This window comes from Eumetopias jubatus, unplaced genomic scaffold, assembly GCF_037043125.1.
Source record: "Eumetopias jubatus isolate StellerSeaLion01/CBP00866 unplaced genomic scaffold, mEumJub1_p1.0 scaffold_6, whole genome shotgun sequence".
NCBI lineage: Eukaryota > Metazoa > Chordata > Mammalia > Carnivora > Otariidae > Eumetopias > Eumetopias jubatus.
This window is the reverse complement of record NW_028274812.1, coordinates 113,378,710-113,404,471: the sequence shown is the minus strand read 5'-3', so window position 1 is coordinate 113,404,471 and position 25,762 is coordinate 113,378,710. Positions and strand designations below refer to the sequence as shown.

General features: G+C 43.1%; 1 protein-coding gene and 1 long non-coding RNA gene across 2 annotated transcripts; one reads left to right on the top strand and one right to left on the bottom strand.

Annotated features, from left to right (window-relative positions):
* Positions 1 to 286: 286 nt before the first annotated feature.
* SAYSD1 (SAYSVFN motif domain containing 1) lies at positions 287 to 7,089 on the bottom strand. The gene is made up of 2 exons (XM_028120745.2): positions 6,806 to 7,089; positions 287 to 1,677 (listed from the first exon to the last, which is right to left on the bottom strand). Exons 1-2 carry the CDS (start codon positions 7,010 to 7,012, stop codon positions 1,333 to 1,335), a joined length of 552 nt encoding a protein of 183 aa, XP_027976546.1. The 5' UTR covers positions 7,013 to 7,089; the 3' UTR covers positions 287 to 1,332.
* LOC114222273 (uncharacterized) lies at positions 6,747 to 24,043 on the top strand. The gene is made up of 3 exons (XR_003611896.2): positions 6,747 to 6,923; positions 7,424 to 7,486; positions 23,228 to 24,043. It is a non-coding gene; the product is annotated as an uncharacterized LOC114222273 (long non-coding RNA).
* The last annotated feature ends 1,719 nt before the right edge of the window (positions 24,044 to 25,762 follow it).

The following is a 25,762-nucleotide window of genomic DNA, read 5'->3' as shown; positions in this document are numbered from 1 at the left end:
GAGCAATGAGAATATGTCTGCTTTTTTCATTATCCTATCTCAAGTGCCTACCAGAGTGTTGGCACTCAATAAGTAAAAGTTAAATTTAAATTAAGCTAAGGTTTTGTTATAATAAGCAAATCAGGCAAGAATGAAAAAAGAATTCAGCAACAAGCATCCATTATTTAATAACATCTCATAAATATTAAAATGTCATAATATAAGAATAACTGAATTCTGAAGTTGAAAACCTATTGAGGAATCATTAATTTCTTAAAATCTTAAGGTTAGAAAAAAAACCATTGCTTTAAAACCAGACTCTTCTTACTTATCAGTATTATCCATGAAAAAGATATTTAATGGTTTGCTTTGCCCAGTTTTAATGAACCCAAACTCTAACTTTGTATTAGAAAAGGAAGGGCGACTGAAATCATGTCTGGTTACCACTGTTTACATAATTTCTCACCAGAGGCCACAGGCGACAGGACTGCTTACTCTAGAGCCCTCAGAATATGAGAACCACACGGAGCAGCCAGTAAGTCTGGAGTTCAACTTCCACAACTCTTATGTGAATACACTCAAGAATTTTTTTCTTGCTGAATTTATCATGAATAACCACTTACCAAATCTACCAATATTGACTTTGTGAAATCCCTCCCCACACCTGTGACTTAGGACTCTGTCTTATCTCCCCTCATTGAGTGGGAGCAGAATAACTGAGGAGAGTGGAATTTGGTGATGGGCAACGGGGATGTTTCTGAAAAGCAGATGCTTTGAAGATATTTTATTTTTCAATACCTTTAATGACCGAAAAAAGCAAGATTTAACGCAGGAAGGAAAAAACAAAAACCACAAAACAATGAAAAAACAAACAACATCAACAACAAAAACCCGAAAAAACAAAAACCGAAACTTAAACTTTCCGGGGGGTGGGGAATGCTCTAAATATGAAATGACTTAAGAGAACACTTATTTAATATACAGTCCTGATGTACCTCACCATTCCTTCAAACAGCTGGGTATTTTAAAGTTATCTCCTCAGCGCCCTTCTAATGCTCTGAAAACCACCTTTCTCAAATAATGAGACAAACAGCTTTCTTTCCTGAGTATGTAAGTTTTATAAATTGCATCAGATCCATAGTGAGTGTCTTTCAGGGGGTTTCACCAAAACCAAAGAAAAGTTCAGAGATAAAACTGCAGCAAAGATCGGGGAAAGAATGTAGAACTTCACAGTCACAGAACTAACCTGCAAGCTGTCCTTAGTCTTGGGCACCTGAAATCAAACCCACAAGCCCACGTCCAAGGGCTAGGAGGACCACATGGGAGGCTAGCTGCATAACAAGAGAGTTGGTCCTATCTCCCCTCCAGGGGTCTAAACTGTAACTCGCGTTCCAACTGCTCTGCAGTCAGGGTGCCCTGAATGGCTTCGCAGCCTGGGTTGAATACAGAGTAGGCACTCTTCTCTCCCTCTCTCCTCTCTTCAGGGCCTCGTGTCCCGACATACATCCAGTAGAACAAGGAGAGGACAAAATAGGCCAGGCCAAATTCCAGTTCCACAAACAGTCCCAGCAGGACCAACCAAAGAAGAACCTTCAAGAAGGTGATGTTGGTCAGGAAAGACTGGTCCCGTGGCGATGGCAGAGGAATGGCTGTATTCTGTGGTGGCTGTGATGTGCTGCTCCCGGGCTGAGCCACTTCCTAGGACACACAAACAAACAAAAGTAAGAATAAAGGGCAATGGGGCTCAGAGGATCAAAACCAATCTGGAGAGACAGCTCTCATTGCTCTGAGAAGGCTTCCGGCTCATTGATTTCTATTTTCTTGCCCTGCTCTCTAAAACAATCATCTCCAAAGAGCTCACATGCCCTGCTCAGACTGAATCAAAACTGATCTGCACTTAGTGAGATGTGACCTGATAAAAACCTTACAGCATTCAGATGGATTCCCATTTGTGGGAGTCACTTCCTCAGATTAGTCTGCTGCTAACAAGAGCTAATTTGTGCCCCATACAGAAACTCCCGTTATTGATAATGCAACAACCACACCTAATGCTTCACACACAGAATCAATATGTTTATTGATTTGATTAGATGAGCTACAGTTTTGTGAGTGACATAATTCTAAAATGAGGACAATACCAGAAACAAGAAACAAAACTCCCTTCCACTTATTAAAAACAAATCATCAGGGACACCTGGGTGGCTCAGTCGGTTAAGCATCTGCCTTCGGCTCAGGTCATGATCCCAGGGTCCTGGGATCGAGTCCAATACCGGGCTCCTTGCTCAGAGGGGAGCCTACTTCTCCCTCTGCCTGCCGCTCCCCCCTGCTTGTGCTCTTTTTCTGACAAATAAATAAATAAACTCTTTAAAAAAATAAAAATAAAAATAAAAACAAATCCTCAGTATAGCCACAACCTTTCCATGCCAGGACCATCCTACACACCCCCCCGGCCCAGGCAGTGTCTCTAATGGGACTCCCTCCCTCCTATCTCTTCCCTCTGCAAACCATCCTATGTAAAGCGGCTAAGTGAATTTCCTAAAACACCCACCAACCTCCTGTTCACAAACCTTTAACAAATTTTACTGCCTGCAAGTTAAAATTTAAACTTTTTGGGCTGGAATCCAAGCAAGGCCTTCCATTTATTCAACAGATAGAAATGCCAATACACGGGTCCCTGTGTTGGGTGCTAATGTGAGACACAGATATTTAGGTAGCTTTAGGGAGGCATGATCTCTAGTCTGACATTTTCCCAACTTTTTTGGGTATGGCTCATAATAAGAAATACATTTTGTACTGGGACCCAGTGTATATACATACAAAAAATAGAAAAAGCTTCACAAACCAACAAATATTCTTCACCACATATGAAATTCTCATTTTCTATTCCATTTTTAAAAATTTATCTTTAACAGAGGACTAGATCCTCTAAATTGATTTCACCACCCACTAATGGGTCACGATTTGTAGTCTGAAAAACAATGGTCTTAAAAATTCCCTGTACAACACAATCTACAATCCATTGCACTATCAATGAACCTCTACTCCAGTTCAACAGGTCTTAACACCCAAAGACATTGCACACCTGTAGCCTGGGACAGGCATGACTGGTGAACTATGTACGCTTGACCTCTTTGGCCATTAAGGAAGGGTGCCCCCTCTGTCTCCCAGAGCACTAATTGCCTGTCTTTTTCACTGAGCACCAAACTACTTGCCAGTTAAGTGTTTTTCTTTTAATACAGGTCACATATGTCCCTAGAGTGTTACCAGGAGGCCAATGGACTACCATTTATTATCTTTTGATGTCTCCACAGCCAAACATAGCACCCCACACATAGGTTCTCAATGCAGAGCATTACTTTTGGTTCATTTCTTCAATTATATCCCCCGTTCTCCCTGCGATCATTTAAGAAGGGACCACAAACATTATTTGGTCTCGATAAAAAACACAGGTCATCTGATTTATGTTGCTTCAGATATTCTATTTTGTTAGAACCTTTTTTATTGTCAACGTTGTACTTATTACCGTTTCAGTTAAATTGGAAAAGCCCTTAACCATGCTATCAGCAACACACCCCCTCCTGACACACACACACATTTGTTAAGTAAATAAATGTCCCTTTCGGATTTGACCAGTGTGCACAACAGGGAAATCACTGAAAGTCTCAGCAGGGAACTAATATAATATGATTTATATTTAAGACTACTCTGGCTGCCAGGTAGAGAATGGGCTACAAGAGTAGAAGCAGGGAAATTATGAGTAGCTCATGCAGGAGGCCCAGTAAGAGAGGAGGACTGGGCATAACGGGGGTGGTGACATACAAGTCAGAGAGAAATTATGGACTGAGGGATACGGAATACATTTTGAAAGTGTACAACTTGAAATTCACAGTAGACTGAATTTATTATTGAGGGAGAATAATGCTTATGGCCACCACTTACTGAGTGCCTTCAAGATGTCTGATCTCCAGTAATCCAGGAGACCGGCACTATTAATCCCAATTTACTAATACAGAAACACTGAGATGTTAATTAAGTAACTCCCCTAACGTCACACAGCGAGAGATAGGCAGAGATGAGGTTGGTGTCACCAGGATCCTAGGATGGTCTCCCTCCACAGCCCTTTGTACTTTAGCAGGGGCCTTTATGGGAGATGGTAAGGGGAAGGGTTAGAGATCTAGAAGGAGATGGGGGGGGGGGGCAAACCAACTGGCAAAGGGAATAAACAAGAGGAGAGAGAAATTCCTTTACCTTATTTGGTATTTGCTTTAGTACCAGTGTGGCTTCTGTTATAAAAGCTGTGTATGGTAGTGTTTGTGGTCATCACAGCACACAGAGGCATAGTTTAGGGGAAGTACTTCCAGTTCTCAAATACCAAACTCCTTCCCCTCTCAGGGCCTTTGCACCTGTGGTTCTTTTTGAGAGGAATGCCCCCTTCCCCTCACATCACCTGGCTGGCTCACTCTCTTCTACAAACCTCAGCAAAAATGTTACCATATGTGCCCTTTGCCTTGTCCTGTTTCTCCAAGAGTGGCTCCTAATTATGAAATGCCACCTCCTCAGTGAGGTCCTCCCTGCCCACCTCATTTAAAGTAGCACTCTGCACCTGTCTCCCCCAATTCACTAGTACAGTATCCTGTTTTTTTCCCCCTTTCATGGCATTCATTATTCCGCTCTTCGGTTTCTTGTCTGTTGCCTTGAACCCAAATGCAAGTTCTGTGAGAACAGGGCTTCATCTGCTCTTATCACCCTGTTTCCCCAGATTCAGGATAGGAGCTGGAACAGAGTGGGCACATGATATAATTTTGCTGAATAAATGAATGATGGTGAGGGAAAGGAAGAAATTAAAAGATGATTCCTGGGTTTGAGAGAGTGATGCAAAGGCTATGCTTCACCAGGTGACTCCAAAGAAGGAGAGCATTTGAGCAGTGGGTCAACCCGAGCCAAGGGTTGGGGTGAGGAGTCATAGGATGTGTGGGCAACTTGGGGCTAGATGGTGCACTGGGGGCTGCTGTGGGATATGCCTGGGGAGGGAGACAGGGGGTTTTTGCAGGACTGAAAAAGTCACAAGCATTCTGGTCTTCATTTGGCAGAAGCTTGTCACAGAAATATCTTATCTTGGGGACTGTTTTCCTCAAGCTAAATTGGAGAGTGGGGGAAGGAGGATATGGATGCTTCCTTATCAATGACAACCAAGAAGCAATTACAAATAGAAGGCTAAAGAAATTTCTGACAAGCCACCATGTGTCAGCAAAATTATTAAGAGAGATGGATTGTAAATTGGGAGGAAAAGAAACAATTTAATGAGAATTTTCACACCAGAGCAAAGCCAGGAATGATAACAGAGTCAAGGAAAATGAGCTTAAGACAGAGTCCCTTATGAAAAACAGAGTAATTAATAAGAACCAACTGTGGGTCCAGCATTTCCTGTCATCCTTTTGTCAGGACATCAGCTTTTGGGCTTTTAATAATGGAAACTTTCTCCAAGTTCAGCTTCTCTAGGTTCAATTCAATGATCTCATATTCCTTTGGAAATGAGACATACAGGCAAATACTCATTGTGTGGGTTAGATTTTGATTTTTAACTGCAGAGACGAAAAAGGGTAAGGGAAGCAGATTCTAAAATCTTGAGCAATTGTGCTCAGTGAGTTCTAATCAACAATAAAGTTATCCCGAGACAAACTGCATGCAAGGAAATGGATTGTTTGAACCCTGCTGCACTCGCTTTCTGTAAGTCTGATAGAACCAGGCGTGTCATGGAGAATAATATCCAATCAAAACTGAGTAACAATGAGTTCTCCTTGGTTTAAAAAATTGCCTAAAACCAGAGGTTATGCAGTAATAAATAAACTAAGAGAAATAATCTTAAGAGGAGTAAGGTACACTTCTGCTCCAATACATTTTCATTTTCAAAAGGAATTTTTGGCTCTTGAGATACAAAAGGCTTTGTCACACACTGTCATACATTGTCTCAAGGCACCGAATTTCCCTCGATGTTGTGTCCTGTATTCCAACATAGATCATCTAATCTCACACCTGCAAGGCACCTTGCCACTCTACTCCTGAGTGAAAACTAAATGAAAATACAAGATGTGAATCAAGTCCATCTGCAAAATAAGAGAATACCAAGAATTAAAGGGGGAAAAGTCTGTAATACTCATCTAAATAATGTTTTCACCTGAACATTCACTATTAAACTTGAGTAAGTTTCCCTAGTTCAATAGCGGTGCACAAGCATCGGCCACCTCTGGCAGTTAGAGCGACCACACTTTTACAAGTTTTGTATTCAAATGCCATTTCTAAAGCACAGGCTGTTTGGGCTACTGGCTGCATGTGACCCAGGGGGTAAATCAAAGGAAGCCTTAATTACTGCCGCTTTTTAGCAGTATCCAATTAGACCTTTTACCCTCCATTAGCGGAGGGTTGCGGCTGAAAGCGGTTGTGAAGTTTCCCGAAGCCAGAGGGCATCACAATAACTCAAGGGCAGAGGTGCTTTCTTCCAGGGCTCTAGACCCTCGCTTCCCGACTGGAATCGGGAGCTGCGTGGGTCGCGGGCTGGAAAGAAAATGTCAAAGCCACGGATCAGTGCTGATACGAGTGGCCGGAGACGCCCGGCCTATCCCCCGAGCAGGGGGGAGGCGCCAGCAACCCAGCTCCGCCAGCTGAGGTGGGAACCAGAGGACGGGGCGGGTCCCGCTCCTCGACGGGGGCGTGGCCTGTAGGCCACCACGCGGTGGGCGGGCGGTGGGCGTGGCCTCGGCCACAGTTTCCGGGGAGGCCACGACAGCGTCCCTGAAGCCAGGTCCCGGGGTCGAGGCCTCACTCTCACCTGAGCGAGGCTGGACTGGGCCCGGGCACTCGCGAGCCTCGGTTTCCACACTTGGAACCGTTTTAGCCAGCCTGGGGCTGCCTTTGGAGTCGCAGCTGCTTGCGCCTTCTCTCCTGAGGTTTGTGCACTCGAGCTCGAAGTGTTAGGTTCGGCAGCCAGCCCGGCCCGTTTCCTGGCCGCCCGAAACTCGGCTAACCGCTGTTCCATGGCGCGCGCGTCGCTTCCCGCCCGCCGGGAACGCGCACCCGCCCGCCGGGCCCCTGCCCTCCGCTGTACCGGTGCCCGGCCGCACTGCGCCTGCGTAAAGACGGCTCTGTGCCGCGCCTGCGTGCTGGCGGCCGGGCCAGCGAGCGCGGGGACCGTGACGTTCGTTGGGCGGAATATCCAGCCAATAGCCCCTTCTAAGTGCGCGTGGCCGTAGTGTCAGGCTCTCTGGCGAAATATAAGATTATGAGTTGAAAGCATAGGAGCATCTGGCTGGCCCAGTCGGTAGAACATAGGGCTCTTGATCTCGGGCTAGTGAGTTTGAGCTCCTGTTGGGTGTAGAGATTACATGAATAAATAAAAACTTTTTAAAAATCTAAAACATAAAGACTTATATTGTTCCCCTCTCTCTAGGTGGCTTTTCCGAGGAAAGTTCTTCAGAGCTCCATCTCACTTCAGGGATCCGCTCCCCATCAGGTAGAGCATGCCTTTAGCTGGTAGGCACTAGTATTGCTCTCCAGTTTCAGAGGGTCCCAGGGCATTAAGGAAGGCCCATCATCTCTGGGAGGTTCTGGGTCAGAAGGAACACAGGATGCAGTCTCCCCTTTTCCTTTGAACAAGTCTGCGACCTTAGCACTTGAAGGGTGACTGTCCGCTTGCTCAGCAGCGGGCCATGCAGACCCTCTATCATTGCTTTTGCCACAATGAAAAATACCTCTCCGTGTGTCTAGATGGGTCAGAAACGAAAAAAAAAAGTCTTTTATTGGGGTGCAACTTAAAATACACAAATCTTAAGTGTATCGCTCAATAGGTTTGTAATTATGAATACACCTAAGTACTTCCTAGAAAAAGAACGTTTCTGGTACCCTGAGGGCTCCCTTGTGCCCTCTCCTAATCACTACTCACCCAAAAGTTCACAATTCAGGTGTCCGTTAGATTTTTAAAGCTCTAAGCATCTAGCTAAGTGCCGCTCACATAATTGAGACTCAAATATCTCTTGGATCTTGCTGAGTTGGAGTCAGGAACCTAGATAAAATCGAATGGAGTCTTGCATTCATTTAACACGTATTTATCAAGACCCTGCTGTATGTCAAGTATTGTACCTGGCACTAGAGATGCTGGAGTGAATGAAATGAACCTATTTTATTTGAGCTTACATTCTAAATAGGCAAATGTATAACTACATATTTATATTTAATGTAATGTCAGGTACTGATTAGTGCTGTGAAGAAAAATAAAGGACTAGGGATGGTGGGACTGTTTAGAACTAATGACCAGGGAAGACTTCTCCGAGGATTTGCCATTTCCCCAGAGACCTAAATGAAATGAGTGAGCCATGTAGGTATCTGAAAAGGAATGTTTCAGTTGTAGGAAACAGCAAGTGCAAAGGCCCTGAGACCTTAAGTCTATGCTTGACTTGCTCCTAGAACATCAGGGAGGCCAGCATAAGGGAGGGAGAGAATTGAAGAAAATAAAGATTCACGGATATCCAGATGTAAGGCCTTCTAGGCCATGGTGAAGACTTTATATTGCATTCTGAGAGTGATGGTAAGTGCTTGGAAGACTTTGACTAGGAGACAACAGAATATGACATATTTTTAAAGGATCACACTGGCTCGCTTCAGCTGGGGTCCTGGAAGAGTGCAAGAGTAGGGGGAAAAGCAGTTAGGAGCACAGTAGGACAACAGAGGCTGACTGTTTGAGCTAGAGTAGTGGTGATGGGGGTGGTCAGATTTCAAATATATTTTGAAGATCTGAGCCACCTGATGTGTGCATGGATTGGATGTGGAATGTGCAAAAAAGGAATGGAGCATGATAGATTTCTGCTATACTCTCTCCCCCTCAGACACACACCCTGAGTAACCAAGTGAAAGATGCTGTGGCCCTCTACCTAAATGAGGGAAGACTAGGAAGAGCAGATTATGGAATGAACATGGAGAGTTTTCTTTTGGACATGCCAAGAGTCTGAGATGCCTCTTGGATATCCGGTGTAGGCAACTCGATGGTGAAAATGAGTTCAGGAAGAAGGCAGTACTGGAGATGCATATTGGGAATCGTCAGCATGTGTATGATATTTAAAACCATAAAACTAGATGAGATTAAAAGGTGAGTGTGGATAAGGAGGGAGGATATTTGAGGACTGAGCCCTGAATAGAGCTGGTTTGTAAGACAGAAAAGAATGGGATCATCATACCACAATGACCTCTTCTAGAGAAACCACAGGGAAAATTTCTTGCCTATCTTGGTGTCAGGAGTAGGTCTGCTTCTCTCAAGGGACTGGAGGTTCTTTTAGTGATTGTGTTTCCCACTTGATAATCACACTGAGACCTGAGAGCTGTATTTATGGTCTACATCTAGTGTGTATTTACACTTAAGACATGTGATCTGTGGGCTCTTATAATCAGGGTCCCTGGCAGGAAAAAATGACACTTTCAAACAGGGTAAGTAAGGAGAGTTTCATGAAGGAGTTATTACAAAGGTGTGGCAGGATGGAGGGAGCCAGTCGGGGTTGGTTCACAGGCAGCATTACCAGCCTCTAGGCCTCCAGCAGCAAGAGGATACAGTGGTCATCAGACCCTGTGGGACTGTAGTATAGGACAAGCCCGAGACAGGGGAGCCCTTTAAGGAGGACAGACCAGCTAGGGAAGGGGAGAGAGAGATCAGGAGGAGCACATGGAGACTATCCAGCCCAACACTAATGCCGTTTCAGCCCCATCTTGCTTTGATAACCTTATTTTCCCTTTGCTTTGTTTTCTGATTTATTATACATTTATTTTGTCTCAGTGCTTTGTAAACCTCTTTAAATCCTTTTTGGAAGAGGTTGAAAGAATGAAAAAAAAGTAAAAATGAAAGATAATTGCTGAACTACATTTCCCTTTTGGATAAGATTATGAGGCTAGTAAATAAGAAAGATCCCAAAATATACTTAATGTGTGAATTTAACATTTATTATGAAACAGTTTGTACATACCAAGTTCATATATATATATATACACACAGACACACAGACACACGTATATACATATATAAACCTGGGGCGAATTTGTATATGTATACGTATATATCATATTTGTAAGTTAAAAGTAATAAAATATTCACAGGTCCTGTGATATTTCAAATCCTTGGCCTCAATTCTCCACTCCTTGTATCTGTGCCATAAAAAGCAGAGTATACTTTCCCATCCCTTGACTTTGAACTCAGCCATGCAGTTTGCTTTGGCCAATAGGATAATGGCAGACATTATGCAAGCGGGGGCTTGAAGCGTCTTTGTCGCACTGAGTACACCCTCTCAGTACTCTGCCCTGCCATGAGATGAGCTTGTGTCAGCTAGCCAGCCTAAGAATAATGAATCATGTGGATATCGTCACGCAGCTGACCCACAGACCTGCCATTAAAGCTGAGGTGCCCAGCTGAGCCCAGCCTCAAATAGTTGACCCTAGCTTACCCCAAGATGTATAAAAAATAAATGCGTATTTTATGTCACAGAAATTTTGTGGGTTTTGTTATACAGGAAAAGCTACTCAAGAAAAAGATTTCTCTGTGTGCTTGTGGTCCATTCCTGACTCCGTCCCCCCTCTTCAATCTATTAATGTAGTGAGTTACATTAATAGATTTCTGTTAAAACATCCTACATTCCTGGAATAACCCCACTTCAATCACTTTATAAAATAGAAAATTCGAAACTAAATTCAGCATAGTGAATTTTTTTTTAGGGACTTTTGCATCTATGTTTGTTAATGAGGTTTTTTTCCTGTAATTTTCTTTTCGTGCACTATACTTGAAAGGTTTTGGTTTTAGGATTGTACTAGCTTTATGAAATAAGCAGAAGTGTGCCTCCATCCTCGCACCCCCTCTTCTAGAAGAGCTTGAATAAAATAGAAATTAACTGTTTCTTGAATGTTTGATAGGACTTAGTAATGAAACCATCTAGACCTGATGTTTTCTTTTTTTTTTAATTTTTTTATTATGTTAATCACCATACATTACATCATTAGTTCTTGATGTAGTGTTCCATGATTCATTGTTTGTGCATAACACCCAGTGCTCCATGCAGAATGTGCCCTCTTTAATACCCATCACCAGGCTAACCCATCCCCCTACCCTCCTCCCCTCTAGAACCCTCAGTTTGTTTTTCAGAGTTCATCGTCTCTCATGGTTTGTCTCCCCCTCCAACTTACTCCCCTTCATTCTTCCCCTCCTGCTATCTTCTTTTCCTTTTTTCTTAACATATGTTGCATTATTTGTTTCAGAAGTACATAGACCTGATGTTTCTTAATCAGATAAATAAATGTAAGCTACAGTTAAGTGGAGTCATAGCTGGTCAACACGATCTTACCCAAAAAGTGTTAAGAAATGGCTCACAATTAGTCTGTCCTGTCTGATGTTTTGGGGAGTAGCCTGGATGAAAAATTTAAAAGCCAATTTATCATATTTTCAGGTGATAAAAATGTAGTAGAGAAGATCTATAATTATGTCTGTAGGGTAAAAAAAAATAAACTGAAATGAATTTGATTCAGTTTATCATGATGAAAGGATTGTGGAGATGCTAGGAGCAAACTCTACCTCCTTCTAGATTTGCATTTATGTTTTTATATCTTCGTGTCTTAGTCATTGGCCCTGAGAGCAGTTTGTTTCAATAGGACTCAGAGCTTTTCCCTGACCACAGACTGGAGGGGAGGGGGCGTATGCTCTGGGTGCTTCAGCTGCTATGGTCTGTCTGGTTGTCATAGGGAGAGAGGATCCCCCATGTTCCATGCTCTTTTTGGTCCCATCCCTGTAGGTACTGCATGTCCAGTTCTGAGCACTATGCTTTTATGACAAGCCATAACATGTGCAGAGGAGAGTGACCTGGATAATATTTCTAGAACAGAGTTTCTCAGCCTTGGTACTTCAGACCTTTTGGGCCAGATAATTCTTTGTGGTGGGGGCTGTCCTGTGCCTTTGTTGGATTCTTTTTTTTTAAGATTTTATTTATTTACTTAAAAATAAATAAAGTGGGGGAGGGGCAGAGAGAGAGTGGGGGGAGGCACAGAGAGAGAGAGGGAGGGAGAGAATCTTAAGCAAACTCTGCATGGTGCCTGATGCAGGACTCAATCTCACGACCCTGAGATCAGATCATGACCTGAGCTGAAATCAAGAGTCATTCACTTAACTGACTGAGCCACCCAGACTCCCTGTCTTGTAGGATTCTTAGCAACATGCCAGGCCATAACCCATTGTTGTCAGTAGCATGCCCTGCTAGTTGTAACAGCCAAAAATGTTTCCAGACAGTGTCACAGGTACTCTGGGAGGCACATTTGCCCCAGGTTGAGAATGACTAGTCTAGAAAACATATTGTGGCAAGAGTGGTAAAGACAGTGGATGATTTGGGCCAGAGGAGAGGAATCATAGTGAAAATACACCAGTTATAAAAGGGCTATTGTAAGTGGGGGAGGAGAATCATTCTGTGGGGCTCCAAAAGGCAGAATTAAGGCCAACAGTCAGAAATTACAAGGTAATATATGTGGAAACTTAAAAAAAAAAAAAAAAAGGATTTTTTCAGCAACTCTATTATTTCAGCAACAGCGTGGCCTGCCTCAGAACGGTGAGTTCCCTGATACCAGCAATATTCAATCAAGCTGACCAGCCACCTTTCAGGAATGTTGTCGAGGGGCTTTCTGAACTGAGGAGAGATTTGGTTAGCCCAGATGATTACCAGATCTCTTCCAACTGGAAAACTTCATGTTAATGCAAGTAGAGCAAACCGGGAGGAGAGAATGGAAGTCTTTGGGGTATCGGGCTAAGAATATGTCATATAAGGTCTTGGCACCGCTGCCCCCATCCCCTCAGATCTCACTATGGCTGCACCTGCTGATGGCTTGTTTCTGTAAGCACCTGGGGGCTTTCTCTGGCTGCTCAAGTATGTTCAACTAGTGCATGAGGCAGACTAGCAGCAGAGGGGGCTTATTCCCCCCATCCCTCAAATAGCCTCCAACCAATTGTGGGTAGGAGTTGGTGGATAAATACCCCAGATCCCTTACCCCTCATTTGGGATGACCTGAGGTGTGTTCCAGAGTCTCCCAGGGATCATCAGGAGGAGCAAGCCTCAGTTGCCCACAGCAGTACCTGCTCATTAAAGCATCCTATATCACTTTTCTTCCCTTTCCTGTCTTACTTCCCTGCTCCACCGTCTGTGCTCCTGGGACTCAATTCCCTGGTAAACTTCTTCCCTTCAAATCATTATCTCAGGATCTTCTTCCAAGAGAGTCTAAGGCAAGATCCATGCAAGACCTAAGCGAGGCAGAAAGGGAAGTCAACCAGCGGGCTAGTTGGTAGTTCAGATTTACTAGACCTCTGTCTTGAAGTTTGAAGCAACCAAAACAGGGCTTTTAGACTGGCACAGTCTAAGCAGAATGATATTTGGAGATGGGAATAAAAAAGAGAAAGGAAGAGGAGGGGAAGGCCACCAGTGCCTTGAGTGAAGCAGCCCGGGCCAGCTTCTGGGAAGACGAGTTGGCCCACACATTACGTTGAGCCCTGTGGATGACAGGATCTAGTCATTCTATGATTCAGTCCTCCAAGGACTTCAGAGACCATTCAGTCAGCAAATGTTGACTAAAATCTTGTTATAGGCCAGGCCTTGTGCCAGGCTTTGAGGAACCCAGCCCTGAGGAGTTTAAGGTCTAGTTGAGACTCATTAAAAGACAATAACACATGAATCTAAGGGAGCAGAGGAGGGTCACTAACTCAGGTTGGGGAAGTAGTATGACTTCTTTAGATTCCAATGTGGGGAAACTGAGGCCTGCAAAGCAAGCTGATGAGGTTATATATTCCTGGGCATTGCTGTAGACAACAAATATTTCTGGGGGAAGTTCTTTTTTTTGATAGCACTACCTTTTGCATTTACATTGGAAAGTGTTGCCAAATTACCCCTTGACCCCCCCATCCCCACCCCCACCACCTGTTCTTGGCTTGGTGGTCACAACTGCTTTTGCCTGACAGCTACTGCTGGTTTGAGTTTTGCCTTTTTGGGTCCCCTACCCAATTTACGGGGATCTTGTGTTGCAGAAGAGCCCAGAAGTCTCTGCAGGTTTTTCCCAGTCAGTCCTGCCTAATCCCATTATCTGAAGCTTCCTCATTACCCTTTTTGGCAGGTCTTTAACTCCCTTTCCCTCCCAAGATCTCAGGTTGTGACAGTTTCCCCGCCCACCTGACTTGCCTGGCATGGTTCTGTTTTGAGTCCTATTGTGCTTAGCTATGATGCTCAGAGAAATGCCTCCCATGGCTTGTAGGACAGATGATCAGACAAAGCCGACAGAATTATAGCAAAAATCATCTATATGTAAATCCCATCCCCAGACTCTCCTTAAAATGATCTGAAAGTATTTGGAGAAGAACCTCTTTGCAATTTGAGGATGTATGTAAAGCATAACGCAGTAGGCATTGTGTTTCAGGTAAGTTTGTTCCTCCCTGGTTATGTATGGGGATAAAGTCAGGAGGAAGGCAAGCTTTTGACCTTTAAAATCCTTTGAAGAAATGGCCTGTTTTGCTAAAATATATATATGCATGCACCCAGAGTGCTGTATTTCCTGATTCTTGACAAAATTGGCTGCTCAGCCTCTTCCTTGGAAACTCCTGCATTTCTCTTTAGCTGTTGACCTTCCAGAGTCTTGCCTGAACACAGGGGTTTGGGGCCCAAATGGACCCATCTTTCATCCTAATAGCATTAGCTGCTGCTAAGGCTTGGAGGGAAATCTGGTCCCTTCTGTGTGACTTAGCAGCAGGAACACTGCCAGGGCGCGTGATTCTGCGTGGTTGTCGCCTGCTCAGCTGTTAGTCATTTCAGTGCCCTGCACACTGGGGAGCCGTTATTGCTCCTGTGGTAAGGTGGACATGATGGAGGGGAAGTGAGGCAATTCTTATGCAACATTCGGCCTCCTTCCAACTTGCGTGTTACTTGTTTAGGCTTGTATCCCATGGAAAGATTTTCTATCTGAATTCTTCCCTAAACCAACAACAACAAAAAATGTTTTAACCTTGAGGACCAGTTGAATAATTCACTATCAACAACAGACCCTTGTTGGGCTCCAATAATAGTTAATCTTTGTGGAATGATTCATGTGTGCCAGGCACTGTGCTAGACCCTGCAAATTATAATGTGCTGTAATTTCTTCAAGGACCCTTCAGGAATGCACTTGGACGGAGATTAAGTAATTTGATATCATACAGCGAGTAACTAGCAGGGCCAGGATTTGAACCTGAGTCTGACTCCAGAGCTCAGGAACCCACTTATTCCCACTTATTCTGCCTTCTTCTCTGTGCAGACCACTTTCAAGGATCTATGAACACAAACAGGTATGAATTGTGATCCCCGGCCTTCAAAAACTTACAGACTCACTGGGAAGATGAAACAAGAATGTGAAATGCTAAATAATGCCTGACACTATCTGCTAAGTGGTTCTGTCAGTGGAACAGACAGACAGGAACTTATCAGGCAGAGGAAAAGATCAGTGAAACCAGGTGGTCTAAACGGTTCCATCGAGGAGGATGGCGTTTGATTGGCCTCGAAAGATAGAAAGCACTTAAATAAGCTAAGAGGAGGAAATCAACCAAGGTATAGAGGACTTTGAACACATGGGTTCAAGTCCCAGCTCTGACATTATCTCTACAATCTGAGGAAAGTCCTTAGCCTCTTTATTGCTCCATTTCCTTTACTATAAAGAGAGAGGCTCAGGGAGGTGGCATGGAATGGGGAGAGAAAACAGAAGTTTGGAACCAGAAGAGTCGTCAGAGAAGTGGGGAGGGAGGAGGTAGTGATTTGAGGGGGGAGGGATGTTAACAAAATTCTCTCTTGACTTAAGTGGTGATTCCCTGAGTAATCACTGTGATAATCCGTTGAGCTGTAAAAGTCAAACAAAAACCCCTAGCTTCTAATTTTTATTCTGCCTTAGGCAAGGCAGTTGTCCCTCTATTTCTTTATCTATAAATGGAGGGATAATACCTCACAGGAGGATATCAGGATGAGCTGAGCTGATAGGGAGTGCCTGGCAGTACCTGGATCATTGTAGATGCTTAGTCAACATGGACAGCTAAGAGAGTAGGACACCAGCATGGTCCATACTCCGTGGGTAACAAAAGGCCTGGGAAGGAACAGAGGGAAGAAAATAACATCTTTCTAAGCCACACAAATTGGAATGCATGTGGAGAATTGGTGTGTTGGAAGGTGTTGAGACTGAGGAGGATACTATTCACCTGAGATGGTTGAATTCAAATAGTTTCCAGGTCAAAAAACTGACACATGGCTTCAGTTTCTGCCTTCTTCCCAGACTCTTTCACTCTCCAGAACTTGTTTGAACTAAAATAAACCTCTTTCTCCCTTAATAGGCTTGGGTTAAATTTACTCAACCATTGATCTCACTTCGAGTTTGGTTTGAGGTAATATTGATAGGCCTGTCAATCAGCCAGCCTCCCACAGTCTGTAGCAGCCACTGGGGATTCCTGTCCACCTCACAAGCAATCCCACTGGCAAGGACACCAGACTGAGGCCCTCTGTGAACCTGGATTTCCATTTGGAAGCTACTAATAGGGGAAACTGTAGAGCACTTATTACTAACTCTGATTAGAGTTTTCATCATGCTACCACACCCTCTTTTCTTCCTTCACACAAAATCCACTCCCAAACTCGAGCCTCCTTACTCCTCACTGTCCATCGAAACCCTACTTTTTAGCTGTGCTAATTTATAATTTCTCAAGCATCCTACGCTCAATACATCCTGCCTCAATATCTTTGCCCACACTTTTCCTTTTTCTCTGGGGCACCCTGTCCTCCCTTCTTCACCTATCAAGTGCCATCATCTTACATACTTGACTTAAACATTTCCTTCTCTAGAAATTGTCCTGGGCCTCGTTCCCCAGCTGGGGTTTGGTTCCCTTAGATATGTTCTCCTAGCACCAGCTGCATCCTCTATAGTGGCCTTTATAGCTAATAGCACCTGTATTAAAGTGGTTGGTTTACTAGTTAGTAGGATATAATTTAAGATTTTTGAGTAAAGACCAAAAATAAGAGCAGCTTGAACAAGATAGAAATTTATGTTTTCCTTCTAGGCATCACTTGAGAGTACCATTGGACAGTGACCCAGGCTTCTCTTTTGTTGCTCTGGCATCCCTAGAGTATTGACCAGTATGGTGGTGCAAGTGGCTCACTACCGCACCAGAATCCTGGCCTGCCTTAATTCCAAAGCCAGCCTCTTAACCACTAGGTCATATTGCCTCGATTAGTGAAACTGAGCTCATTGCAGATTGGGGGAGAAGATGTGAAGAATGTTAAAAAATTTCAAGGTATATTGGGAGACATTTTGAGTGCCTGGTGGGAGTGGAAGGAGAGGAGATCATGAAGGTTGGGTCTCATTATGCAGAACTTGAGTGTCCAAAACACATCTGATGATGTCAGTGACCTTCATTGTCAGATAGTGTCATTTCTCAAGCACATACTCCAAAATTACTGCCTCTGAAGTGAGAATCAGCTCCAAGTGCCTCGCCTGAATCTTTCTCACATTACTTTGGAGAGACGTGGGTCAGATCTTTACAAAGGGAAATGGAGAGGAGAAGCTAATACTCAGTGAATCACTTCTAAAGCAGGAGCCCAGGACCTGATCTATCAACATCTGAGCTATTTCCAGACCTGACTGATAATCCTAATCACCTTGGCACTTTAACAACAACAACAAAAAGCAAAAACAAAAACAAACAAAAAACCCACCAAAAAAAAAAAAAAACAAACAAACAGGATCCTGAGCCCCTCCGTGGCCCTGGAATTTCTAGGATGGGGCTCTGGGGTCTATATATTTTTATAAAATTCTTTGAGTGATTCTGATGAAGAGTCGGGTTTGGGTACCCTTGCATGTAGGAGACTTATAGCCGCCCTGTATTTAAGTGCACATTCACCAGTTGAGCTCTGTTTCCTTTCATGGTGACATTTTTCTCTCTTTGGACCTTTGGCAAGGTAATTCTTGTTTGTTGTTCTCTTTGAACTCTAAGTAAGCCCCAGGTTGTTGCAATGTCCTAAAAGTTTTAGACCTTCTCCAAGCCTGCTCAATGACAAATCCGTTCTCTAGAAACTTAAATACAGAGCTGAGCAATTCAAAATCTCGGTTAACTCCCAACCGAACCATTTTACGTATTGTAAGGGAGTTTGGAAAATCATTAGACCTCAAAACTTCAAGTGGACCCCTGATAGAGATTTTCTTTTTCTTAGATTTGACCATCCATATCCATGATTCTCATCTCATTAGTCCTCTGGACCAAACTTTCTGTCTTTAGAAAATTACCCAGGCAGAGACCGAACTCAATAGTGATAATAGAACATTTATTTAGTGCCTTCATGAGCCATGTGCTTTATATACATCATCTCATGTAAACTTCCTTGACAAGCTGGGGATATTAAGATTGTTAGTCCAGGGGTGCCTGGGTGGCTCAGTCTGTCGGGCATCTTGCCTTGACTCAGGTCATGATCTCCAGAAGGGTCCTGGGATAGAGCCCTGCACCAGGCTCCCTGCTCAGTGTGGTGTCTGCTTCTCCTTTTCCCTCTGCCACCCCCCTCCACTTGTGGTCTCTCTCTCTCTCTCTCTCTCTCTCTAAAATAGATAAAATCTTTTCTTAAAAAAAGAGATTAGTACAAATTTATATATGAAGACTCAGGCTCAGAAAAGGAACAGAACTGGAATTCAAACTCAGATCATTTGAGTCCAAATTCTGAGTTAATAAATTACTTCTCCCCAATGTGTGTGTGTGTGTGTGTGTGTGTGTGTGTGTGTGGCAGGGGGAGGGGGTGCTGTGTGGTGGCAGGGATGAGGAAGAGAACAAGGAATGGAGGTGGTGAGATAGCATTTCCTTGTCGGGACCTGATGCTTATTATCCTTTTCTGTCCCCATCCCACCCCTCGTAGCACCTTCACGTTCTCATGCCAGTAGCAGCCAATACAGGAAGTGTTTTATGCTCCAAGGCAAACTTGAGCAAAGAAAGTTGAGCTCCTTCTACAGAATCTAGCTTTCCCTGTGCATCATTTCAGAGCCTCAGTAGACCCACAAATATCATTTCCAGCTAATCACATATGCGCCAGACAGTTATGGTATACAATAAGTGATTAACACATTCAACTGATTCCCTTGAAGACAATTCACCAAATTTATCGGAAGACACTTTTATTCAAGATGCCACACATTCTTTCTTCCACATTTCCTTCCTTTGCTGATTCACTGTGTATTGTGCCTGAATCCTTTGGCTTTTTTAAGTCAACAGAGCCGAATGGGAGAAGCCCAGGCCTCTAATTACTGCTGGGAAAATGGCAGGTTTGGCTCATGGAAGTATGTGTGGGGCACTCTTTGGGATCAGGAGCGTTCTAAATCTGAGGCACTTGAAGAGAGAGATAACCATCAAATTTGGTTCAGAGCTTCCCTTGGAGATGTTGATAGGAGGAAAGTTATGCTGGATCCCCTTGGTCTATGGCAACTAGAGTGAATTCTCCTGTGGCGGCCTGGGCCCTCTAGAGCTTTAATTGATTCTAATGCAGAGTGGCTTAAAATAATTCACTCTTCCACAAGCTGATCTCTCATTTCCCAGAGCAGATTGAATTGTTCAGAAATGAGCCATTGAGAGAAATCTTCCCACTCAGTCCTCGATTTGTGGCATATCTTTCCAGAAAAGAGAGGCCAATGTAGGGGGGGTGGGGGATAGGGGATGGGATAAGGCTGGCTGGGCCTGTTCTGTGACTCCACATTTTTTTCTCCAGTCTGAACAGTCTCATCCTTGTCCCCCAAACCTGCTTGATGAGCCCAGGATAGTGTGCATTTTAAAAAACTATTCTATTCCTACACAACTTAAAACAGTGGATAGTTAAAAAAAAAATGTTAGCCAGTTGCAACTGTGTGGAAAGGGTGCCATGATCTAAGTTCTTTCTCTGATCCTATAACCAACTAGCTCAGTTTTCTCATCTGTAAAATGAGCCAGATGGATTCCCTGGCCTCTGAAGACGTAAATGTGATAAAATCCATTTCCTTATTCTAAAACAGGGTTTCCCAACCTCTGTATGAGTAACATTTGGGGGCAGATAATTCTTGTTATAGGAGCTGTCTTGTGCATAGTAGGATGTTGAGAAGCATCCATGGTTTCTACCTACCCCACTGAGTAGCACCCACCCCGCTGAGTTGCAACAACAAAAACTATTTCCAGACATTTCCAAATGTCCTTTGGGAGGCAAAGTTACCCCTGGTTGAGAACTACCTTCAAAAGCTCCCTATTGCCTATAAATAACGCATCATTTATTAAATATTGAATATTATTTATTGGTACTTACTAAGGCTAAAGAATAACCGAGTCTCAGTCCCTTCCCTCAAGGAACTCAAAGTCTATGAGGACAAACAGACAATTGTAATCTAGTGTGGCATATATAATGATCAGGATGCAGAGGAAGGAAGGGGAAAAATTTTGAGGGAGAAGACAAAAAAAGCTCAGAAAGCTTTTTGAAGAAACTAATGATTAAATTGAACATGAAAGGATGAGTAGAAAGTAGCTGGGCCTTAGCTTAAGGGAACAGCATGAAAAACAGGCCTAGTGGTGAGAAAAATGACCTACTTCCACAAAGTTGTTTGAACTGGAGAGTAAAGTTGAATCCCTCAGGGACAAAAAGATCCCCAATCTCAGCTGTGTGTGTGTTGTTTGTTTTGTTGTTTTGTTTTTAACATTCTATTCTGGAGGTGCAGTTCCGAACCTTAGAGAACTCCAGCCATTGTTCTTTTAAATCCCCAATGAGTGTGACGATGTGGAGCTCTCCAGGGTACTGAACCGTATCCCTATAAATTGCCCTTAATCAGCAGCTCTCTACCTAAGGACCTGCCTGAACTCTGTTCTTTCCTGATCCTGACGCCTGTGCATGCCTGCTGCCCTTGGCTGAAGCTATGTAGTGGGAAGAGCATAGGTTTACCAGCCTAAACAATTCAAATTAGGAGACAGTCAAATAAATGATAAATTTATTGTTATAAATTATAGCATGTCCCTGTGAAAGAATGTTACACAGTGGTGGCCTTATATATATATATATATATATATATATATATATATATATATATATAAAATTATTTGGAAATTTACATGTTTTCTAAGATACCTATAGTGGCATGTATTTCCTTACTCAGAAGAATATCATTTAACATAAAATAAAAATAAAGAGCCTTGAAATCAAAGGACTGGAATGTGCGCCCTCTTGTCAATACCTGTCTGATCTTGAGTCAGTTAATTTAATCTTCACTGGCCATTATTTACTCAACTACAAAATGGAAAAAAAAAGGATAAATTGTTAATATTTCCCATATGCCTATAATGCAGGCCTCTTGTGGATACTAAATGAGCACAAGCGCATGAATCTATTACTGTGTTGCCTAAAGAAAAGAAACAAACACTTGGCAAATGTTTGTTATTCCCTACCCCATCACTTAGATGCTCAGTTTTCTACTACAGCAAGGGCAAGCTTGGTGTATAACAAGGGTTGCGACACGTTTTGCATGCATGGACTGACAGTGCCTTCCCACTTCCCATTCCTGAGGACTCCATTAGAAACAGAGCTCTGCAGTAGGACTAACTCTTTATATGTTTATGTTATTTCCACACCTGGCTCCCAGTACATTAGCAACTAGCCCCTTACCCTCATGGCAGGATACTGGAGGATCATTCCCTGAGTATCTAACTATCTGAAAAGTAAATGCCTATTTTTGGTGTTCTCCCAACCAACAACTAAGCCAGATCACCCTACTTTGAATCTCAAAGTTGTCAGGCCCCATACCCTGCTCAGAACTTCTAATTAGCTTTTTACTTTCCCATTCATTGTCATGAGCATACAGCCAAATTTACATCTAAGGAAAGCCTGTGTTATGGGAGCTAGAGATCAAAAACAGAGGAAAAAAGCAATTTGGAAGAAACAAACTATGCAGGGAAGAAAATTTCCCAAACAAATTTTATGGTTAATATAATTTGAGAAATAAAAGAACTTCCATGAAACAAGAACAGGATGCTATATATTTTTAAAGAATGTTCAAGGAACATTGAAAAGCTCTTGAAAATGAGAAACTTGATAGAGGAAATGAAAAACTAACTGGGTAGGAAGATAATATCGAGGAAATTTCATCTCACTCTCACCTTCCGACTAAAAGAGCAAACATACATAGAAGGAAAGTAAGAGAAAACATTAAAGAGAGGACCATCATAGATGTTCAACATTAGAATAATGGCATTTCTAAAAAGAGACAACAGGGAAAATGGGGAAGAGTAGAAAATTCTTATAGAAATAATTCAAGAAGTTTCCCAGAATGGATTGAAAGGACCCACCAAGTACCAACCTAATAAATGAAAGAAAGAAACTTACAAGGTGCATACATCATTGTGAAATTTCAGATCACTGGAGACAAAGAAAAATATTCCACAAGCTACCAGCAGCAGGAAGTATTGTGTGTATATATATATATAATCTCAAAGATCTCAAATCTGTATAATATGTATATATGTGTGTGTGTGTGTGTGTGTATATATATATATATATATAATCTCAAAGGTCTAGAATCAGAATGACTTCAGATTTCTCAACAGCAAAACTTGAAACAAGACAATAGAGAAATTCAAAATACTGATGGAAAAATTTATCCCCATCTGGAATTGTATACCCAGCCTAAGTATAAATCAACTACTGTGAAATAAAAACATTTCTGAACCTGTACAGTCTCAACAGATTTCTCCCCCCATGTGCCCTTCCTCAGGGAGTTACTAGAGTATATGCTCCACAAAAAAAGAGTATGCCAAGAAAGAGAAAGACATCAAGTACAGGAAACATATGCTCCAGCACTGGATGGGGTAAAAGAAATACCCAAAAGAATGGTAAATGGTGGTCTCAGAATGATAGCTGTGTACCAGGCGTAGGGGACAACCAGGCCAGGTGGTAGCAGAGTGCCTTAGAAGAGATGTGTTGAGAGCTGTCATCATCAAGATTCCCACTGCTATTAATCTGCTGCTGCTGCTGCTTCTGCTTCCTTCTTCCTTCTTCCTTCTTTCTTCTTTATCTAAGAACAGAATTCCCAGGTGAGTCTGGCTGAGCCCACGATATGTTCTGACTTGCCTTAATCATTTCTAATGTGGCTGCTGCTTTTCCTACTATGGCATATTTTCTGATCAGCTGAGCATGCTCTTTTCATCCCACAGAAGGACCCTGCTTTGGTCTACTTCAGAAGCTGCAAGTAGGCTGTGGTAAAGCAGAAAATCCAGAGGAATCCACACTCTGAACCATATATCTTTTGGATACCCAATGCCTGGACTCCACTATAGACCTACCAGACATCTAACTCTGCTTTCGCAAGACCCACTCATGACCTTGTCCACCTACTTCCCCAGAAGAGGCTCTTGTGAGTAAACTCTTGAGGCAACTGAAACCAGATTGACCCAAGGACTGTTTAGCTTCTCTCGCTCCTGGATGCCTTCCAACATTGCCCTTTCATTTTTTGCTAGATTTATGCTTCTACGGAATACACATTGTTTAGAAAAATATACATAAGTGGTTAACCTATCAAGAAAATCAAGAGAATGATTAGCACAAAAGTCAAGATAATGATTACTTCTGGGGACGAGGTTGGAGGTTTTATTTAGGAAAGAACATTTGGAAGACTTTTGAGGTACTGGTTAATGTTCTATTAATCTTTGTGATAAGTATGTGGGTGTTAAACATACTATATTTTCAACTTTACATGTATTTAAAATACTCCTCCATACATATAATACACTTTACAATAAAAATTTGCATACCAAGCAGAGCCACCCTGTGAAATATTGAAATCATATGTTCATATGTACCTTCTGGGCCTTGAACAGAGGGAACTATGAAGAGGGACATAAGGTTCTCCCTCTCTCACAGCCCTAATCAAGATGCAGCAGGAATAACAAAATACCCAACCAGCAGTATGATGCTGAGATTTTTCACACCACTTTAATAAATTGGTTTCACAGCACGTGGAATCCTGTTGTAATAACCTGGATTCCATGAAAGACATCTCTGCATAGAAAAGCAATCCAGAACCATTCCTTAAGCTTTTAGCAAGAGGGTAGGAGGTAGAAGGCTGTGTATTCTTCCTTTGCCCCTCCTGATCCATTCACCGTGATCCATGCCCTGTCCACCTTGCACTGTGCTCCAGAGGCTGACTTCTATGGACTACATCACCCAGGTGCCTCTGTTCTTTGGCTTTTAGTGGGTTCTGCCCATAGGAAGCGCTGTCAGGAGAACAGAAGGCAGGAAAGAGAGAGGTCAAGGGAATTTCTTCCCCTCTCCCTCCCTGCCTCACCACCCCTTATTGTTTCCTTAATTCCACACACATCCCTTTGAATAGTTCCATATGAAATTTTCTTCAGTCAGACCATTTTGAGTATCTCTTCCATTTCTTGTTGGGACCCTGACTGATACTTTATTTTAATATTATTTACTTGTCCTTACTGAGTGGTACATTTTCATGTTAATATGGATTGTGAGGGCCCAAGCAACCTTATCCAAGGGAAGATGCACATGTAAAAACATCTCTCTCCACTGGGGGGGTCCGCAGCCGTGGCTTTTTGTGGAAAGGTTATATGTTGGTTTATTATTCAGTGACTATTACTGCTAGCTAAGTGTAGAAAAGCTTAGGAGAATTTACTTCTGGCTTGTGGAAATTTTATTCCTTTTCCAACTGTGTCCCAGAAAGAAGGAAGACTTCATGCAGGCCCTTGGCAGGGATGCAGCTTTCACCAGCATCTTCGCTTCACTTTAAGTGAGGGCTTTTTTGTTGTTGTTGTTGTTTTTTTCCACAGAGTGAGTCAGATGCTGACAGACTCCTAGCATTTCTCATCATCTTCCTGTTGCCCCTTCCCCTCTGAAGATCAAAGCTCACCTCAGGAGAACTTCCAGAGAGAAGAAATAGCCAGCGGAACCCCCAGGGCCAGGCAGGAAAACCCAGTAAACAAGTGATTGACGCACTTTGTAGACAAGCTGGAGGGGCCTCCACGCAGTCTCTGCTGGGGGTGAGCGTGACCAGGGGAAGTTGAGGAAGCAGTCCAGGATGGGGGTGGAGCCCCGGAGGGCTTGGGTAACAGCTCATTGTTCCTCTGGGTTCCCAGGGAATAAGGCAAGTCTCCAACAAAACAAACTTGCCGGGAGGACAGGCTATTTGTGTTGTTAAACACGGAAAGAAGGGAAGTGACTAGCTAGAGGGAGCATGGGTTTAAGTGCCTTATCCCAGGCGCCTTGGGACACAAAAGGAAGGAGGAGAAGGAGCTTGGACAAAAGGAGGCAGTGCTGGGTGTTAAACACATGGAACCTGGAGGTCGGCAGACCTGGGTTCAAGTCCTAGGGCTCAATTTCCTAGCTCTGTAACTTGGCCCTATTATCTAATTTCTTTGGTTTTGTTATCCTTACCCATAATGTTTCCTTGAAGATGTAATAAGGGAATGCACTTTGAGTGTCTGACACATAAAAAGTTCTTGTTAGGAGATTCATCGGTGAGGAATGGGAATGTGGGGAGGAAGCAGGGTGCTGCTGTATCATCAGGCACCTGGGGTGTAGTCAGGGCTCTGGCACAAATTCATTATGTGAACTTGAGCAAGTTACTCCCTATCTCTAGTGCTGAGTTTTGCCTCCCTGGAATGAGGGTGCTGAGCAAGATCTCCAAGGTTTGTTCTAGTGCCAAGATCTAGAATTCTAAAGAACGCTATCCAAGG

Excerpts from the sequence above, each read along its gene's own strand:
- SAYSD1 (XM_028120745.2), bottom strand. The coding sequence starts at position 7,012 with ATGGAACAGCGGTTAGCCGAGTTTCGGGCGGCCAGGAAACGGGCCGGG. Across the intron at positions 1,678-6,805 it reads CCCAGTCCAGCCTCGCTCAG|GAAGTGGCTCAGCCCGGGAG; the intron begins GTGAGAGTGAGG and ends TGTGTGTCCTAG.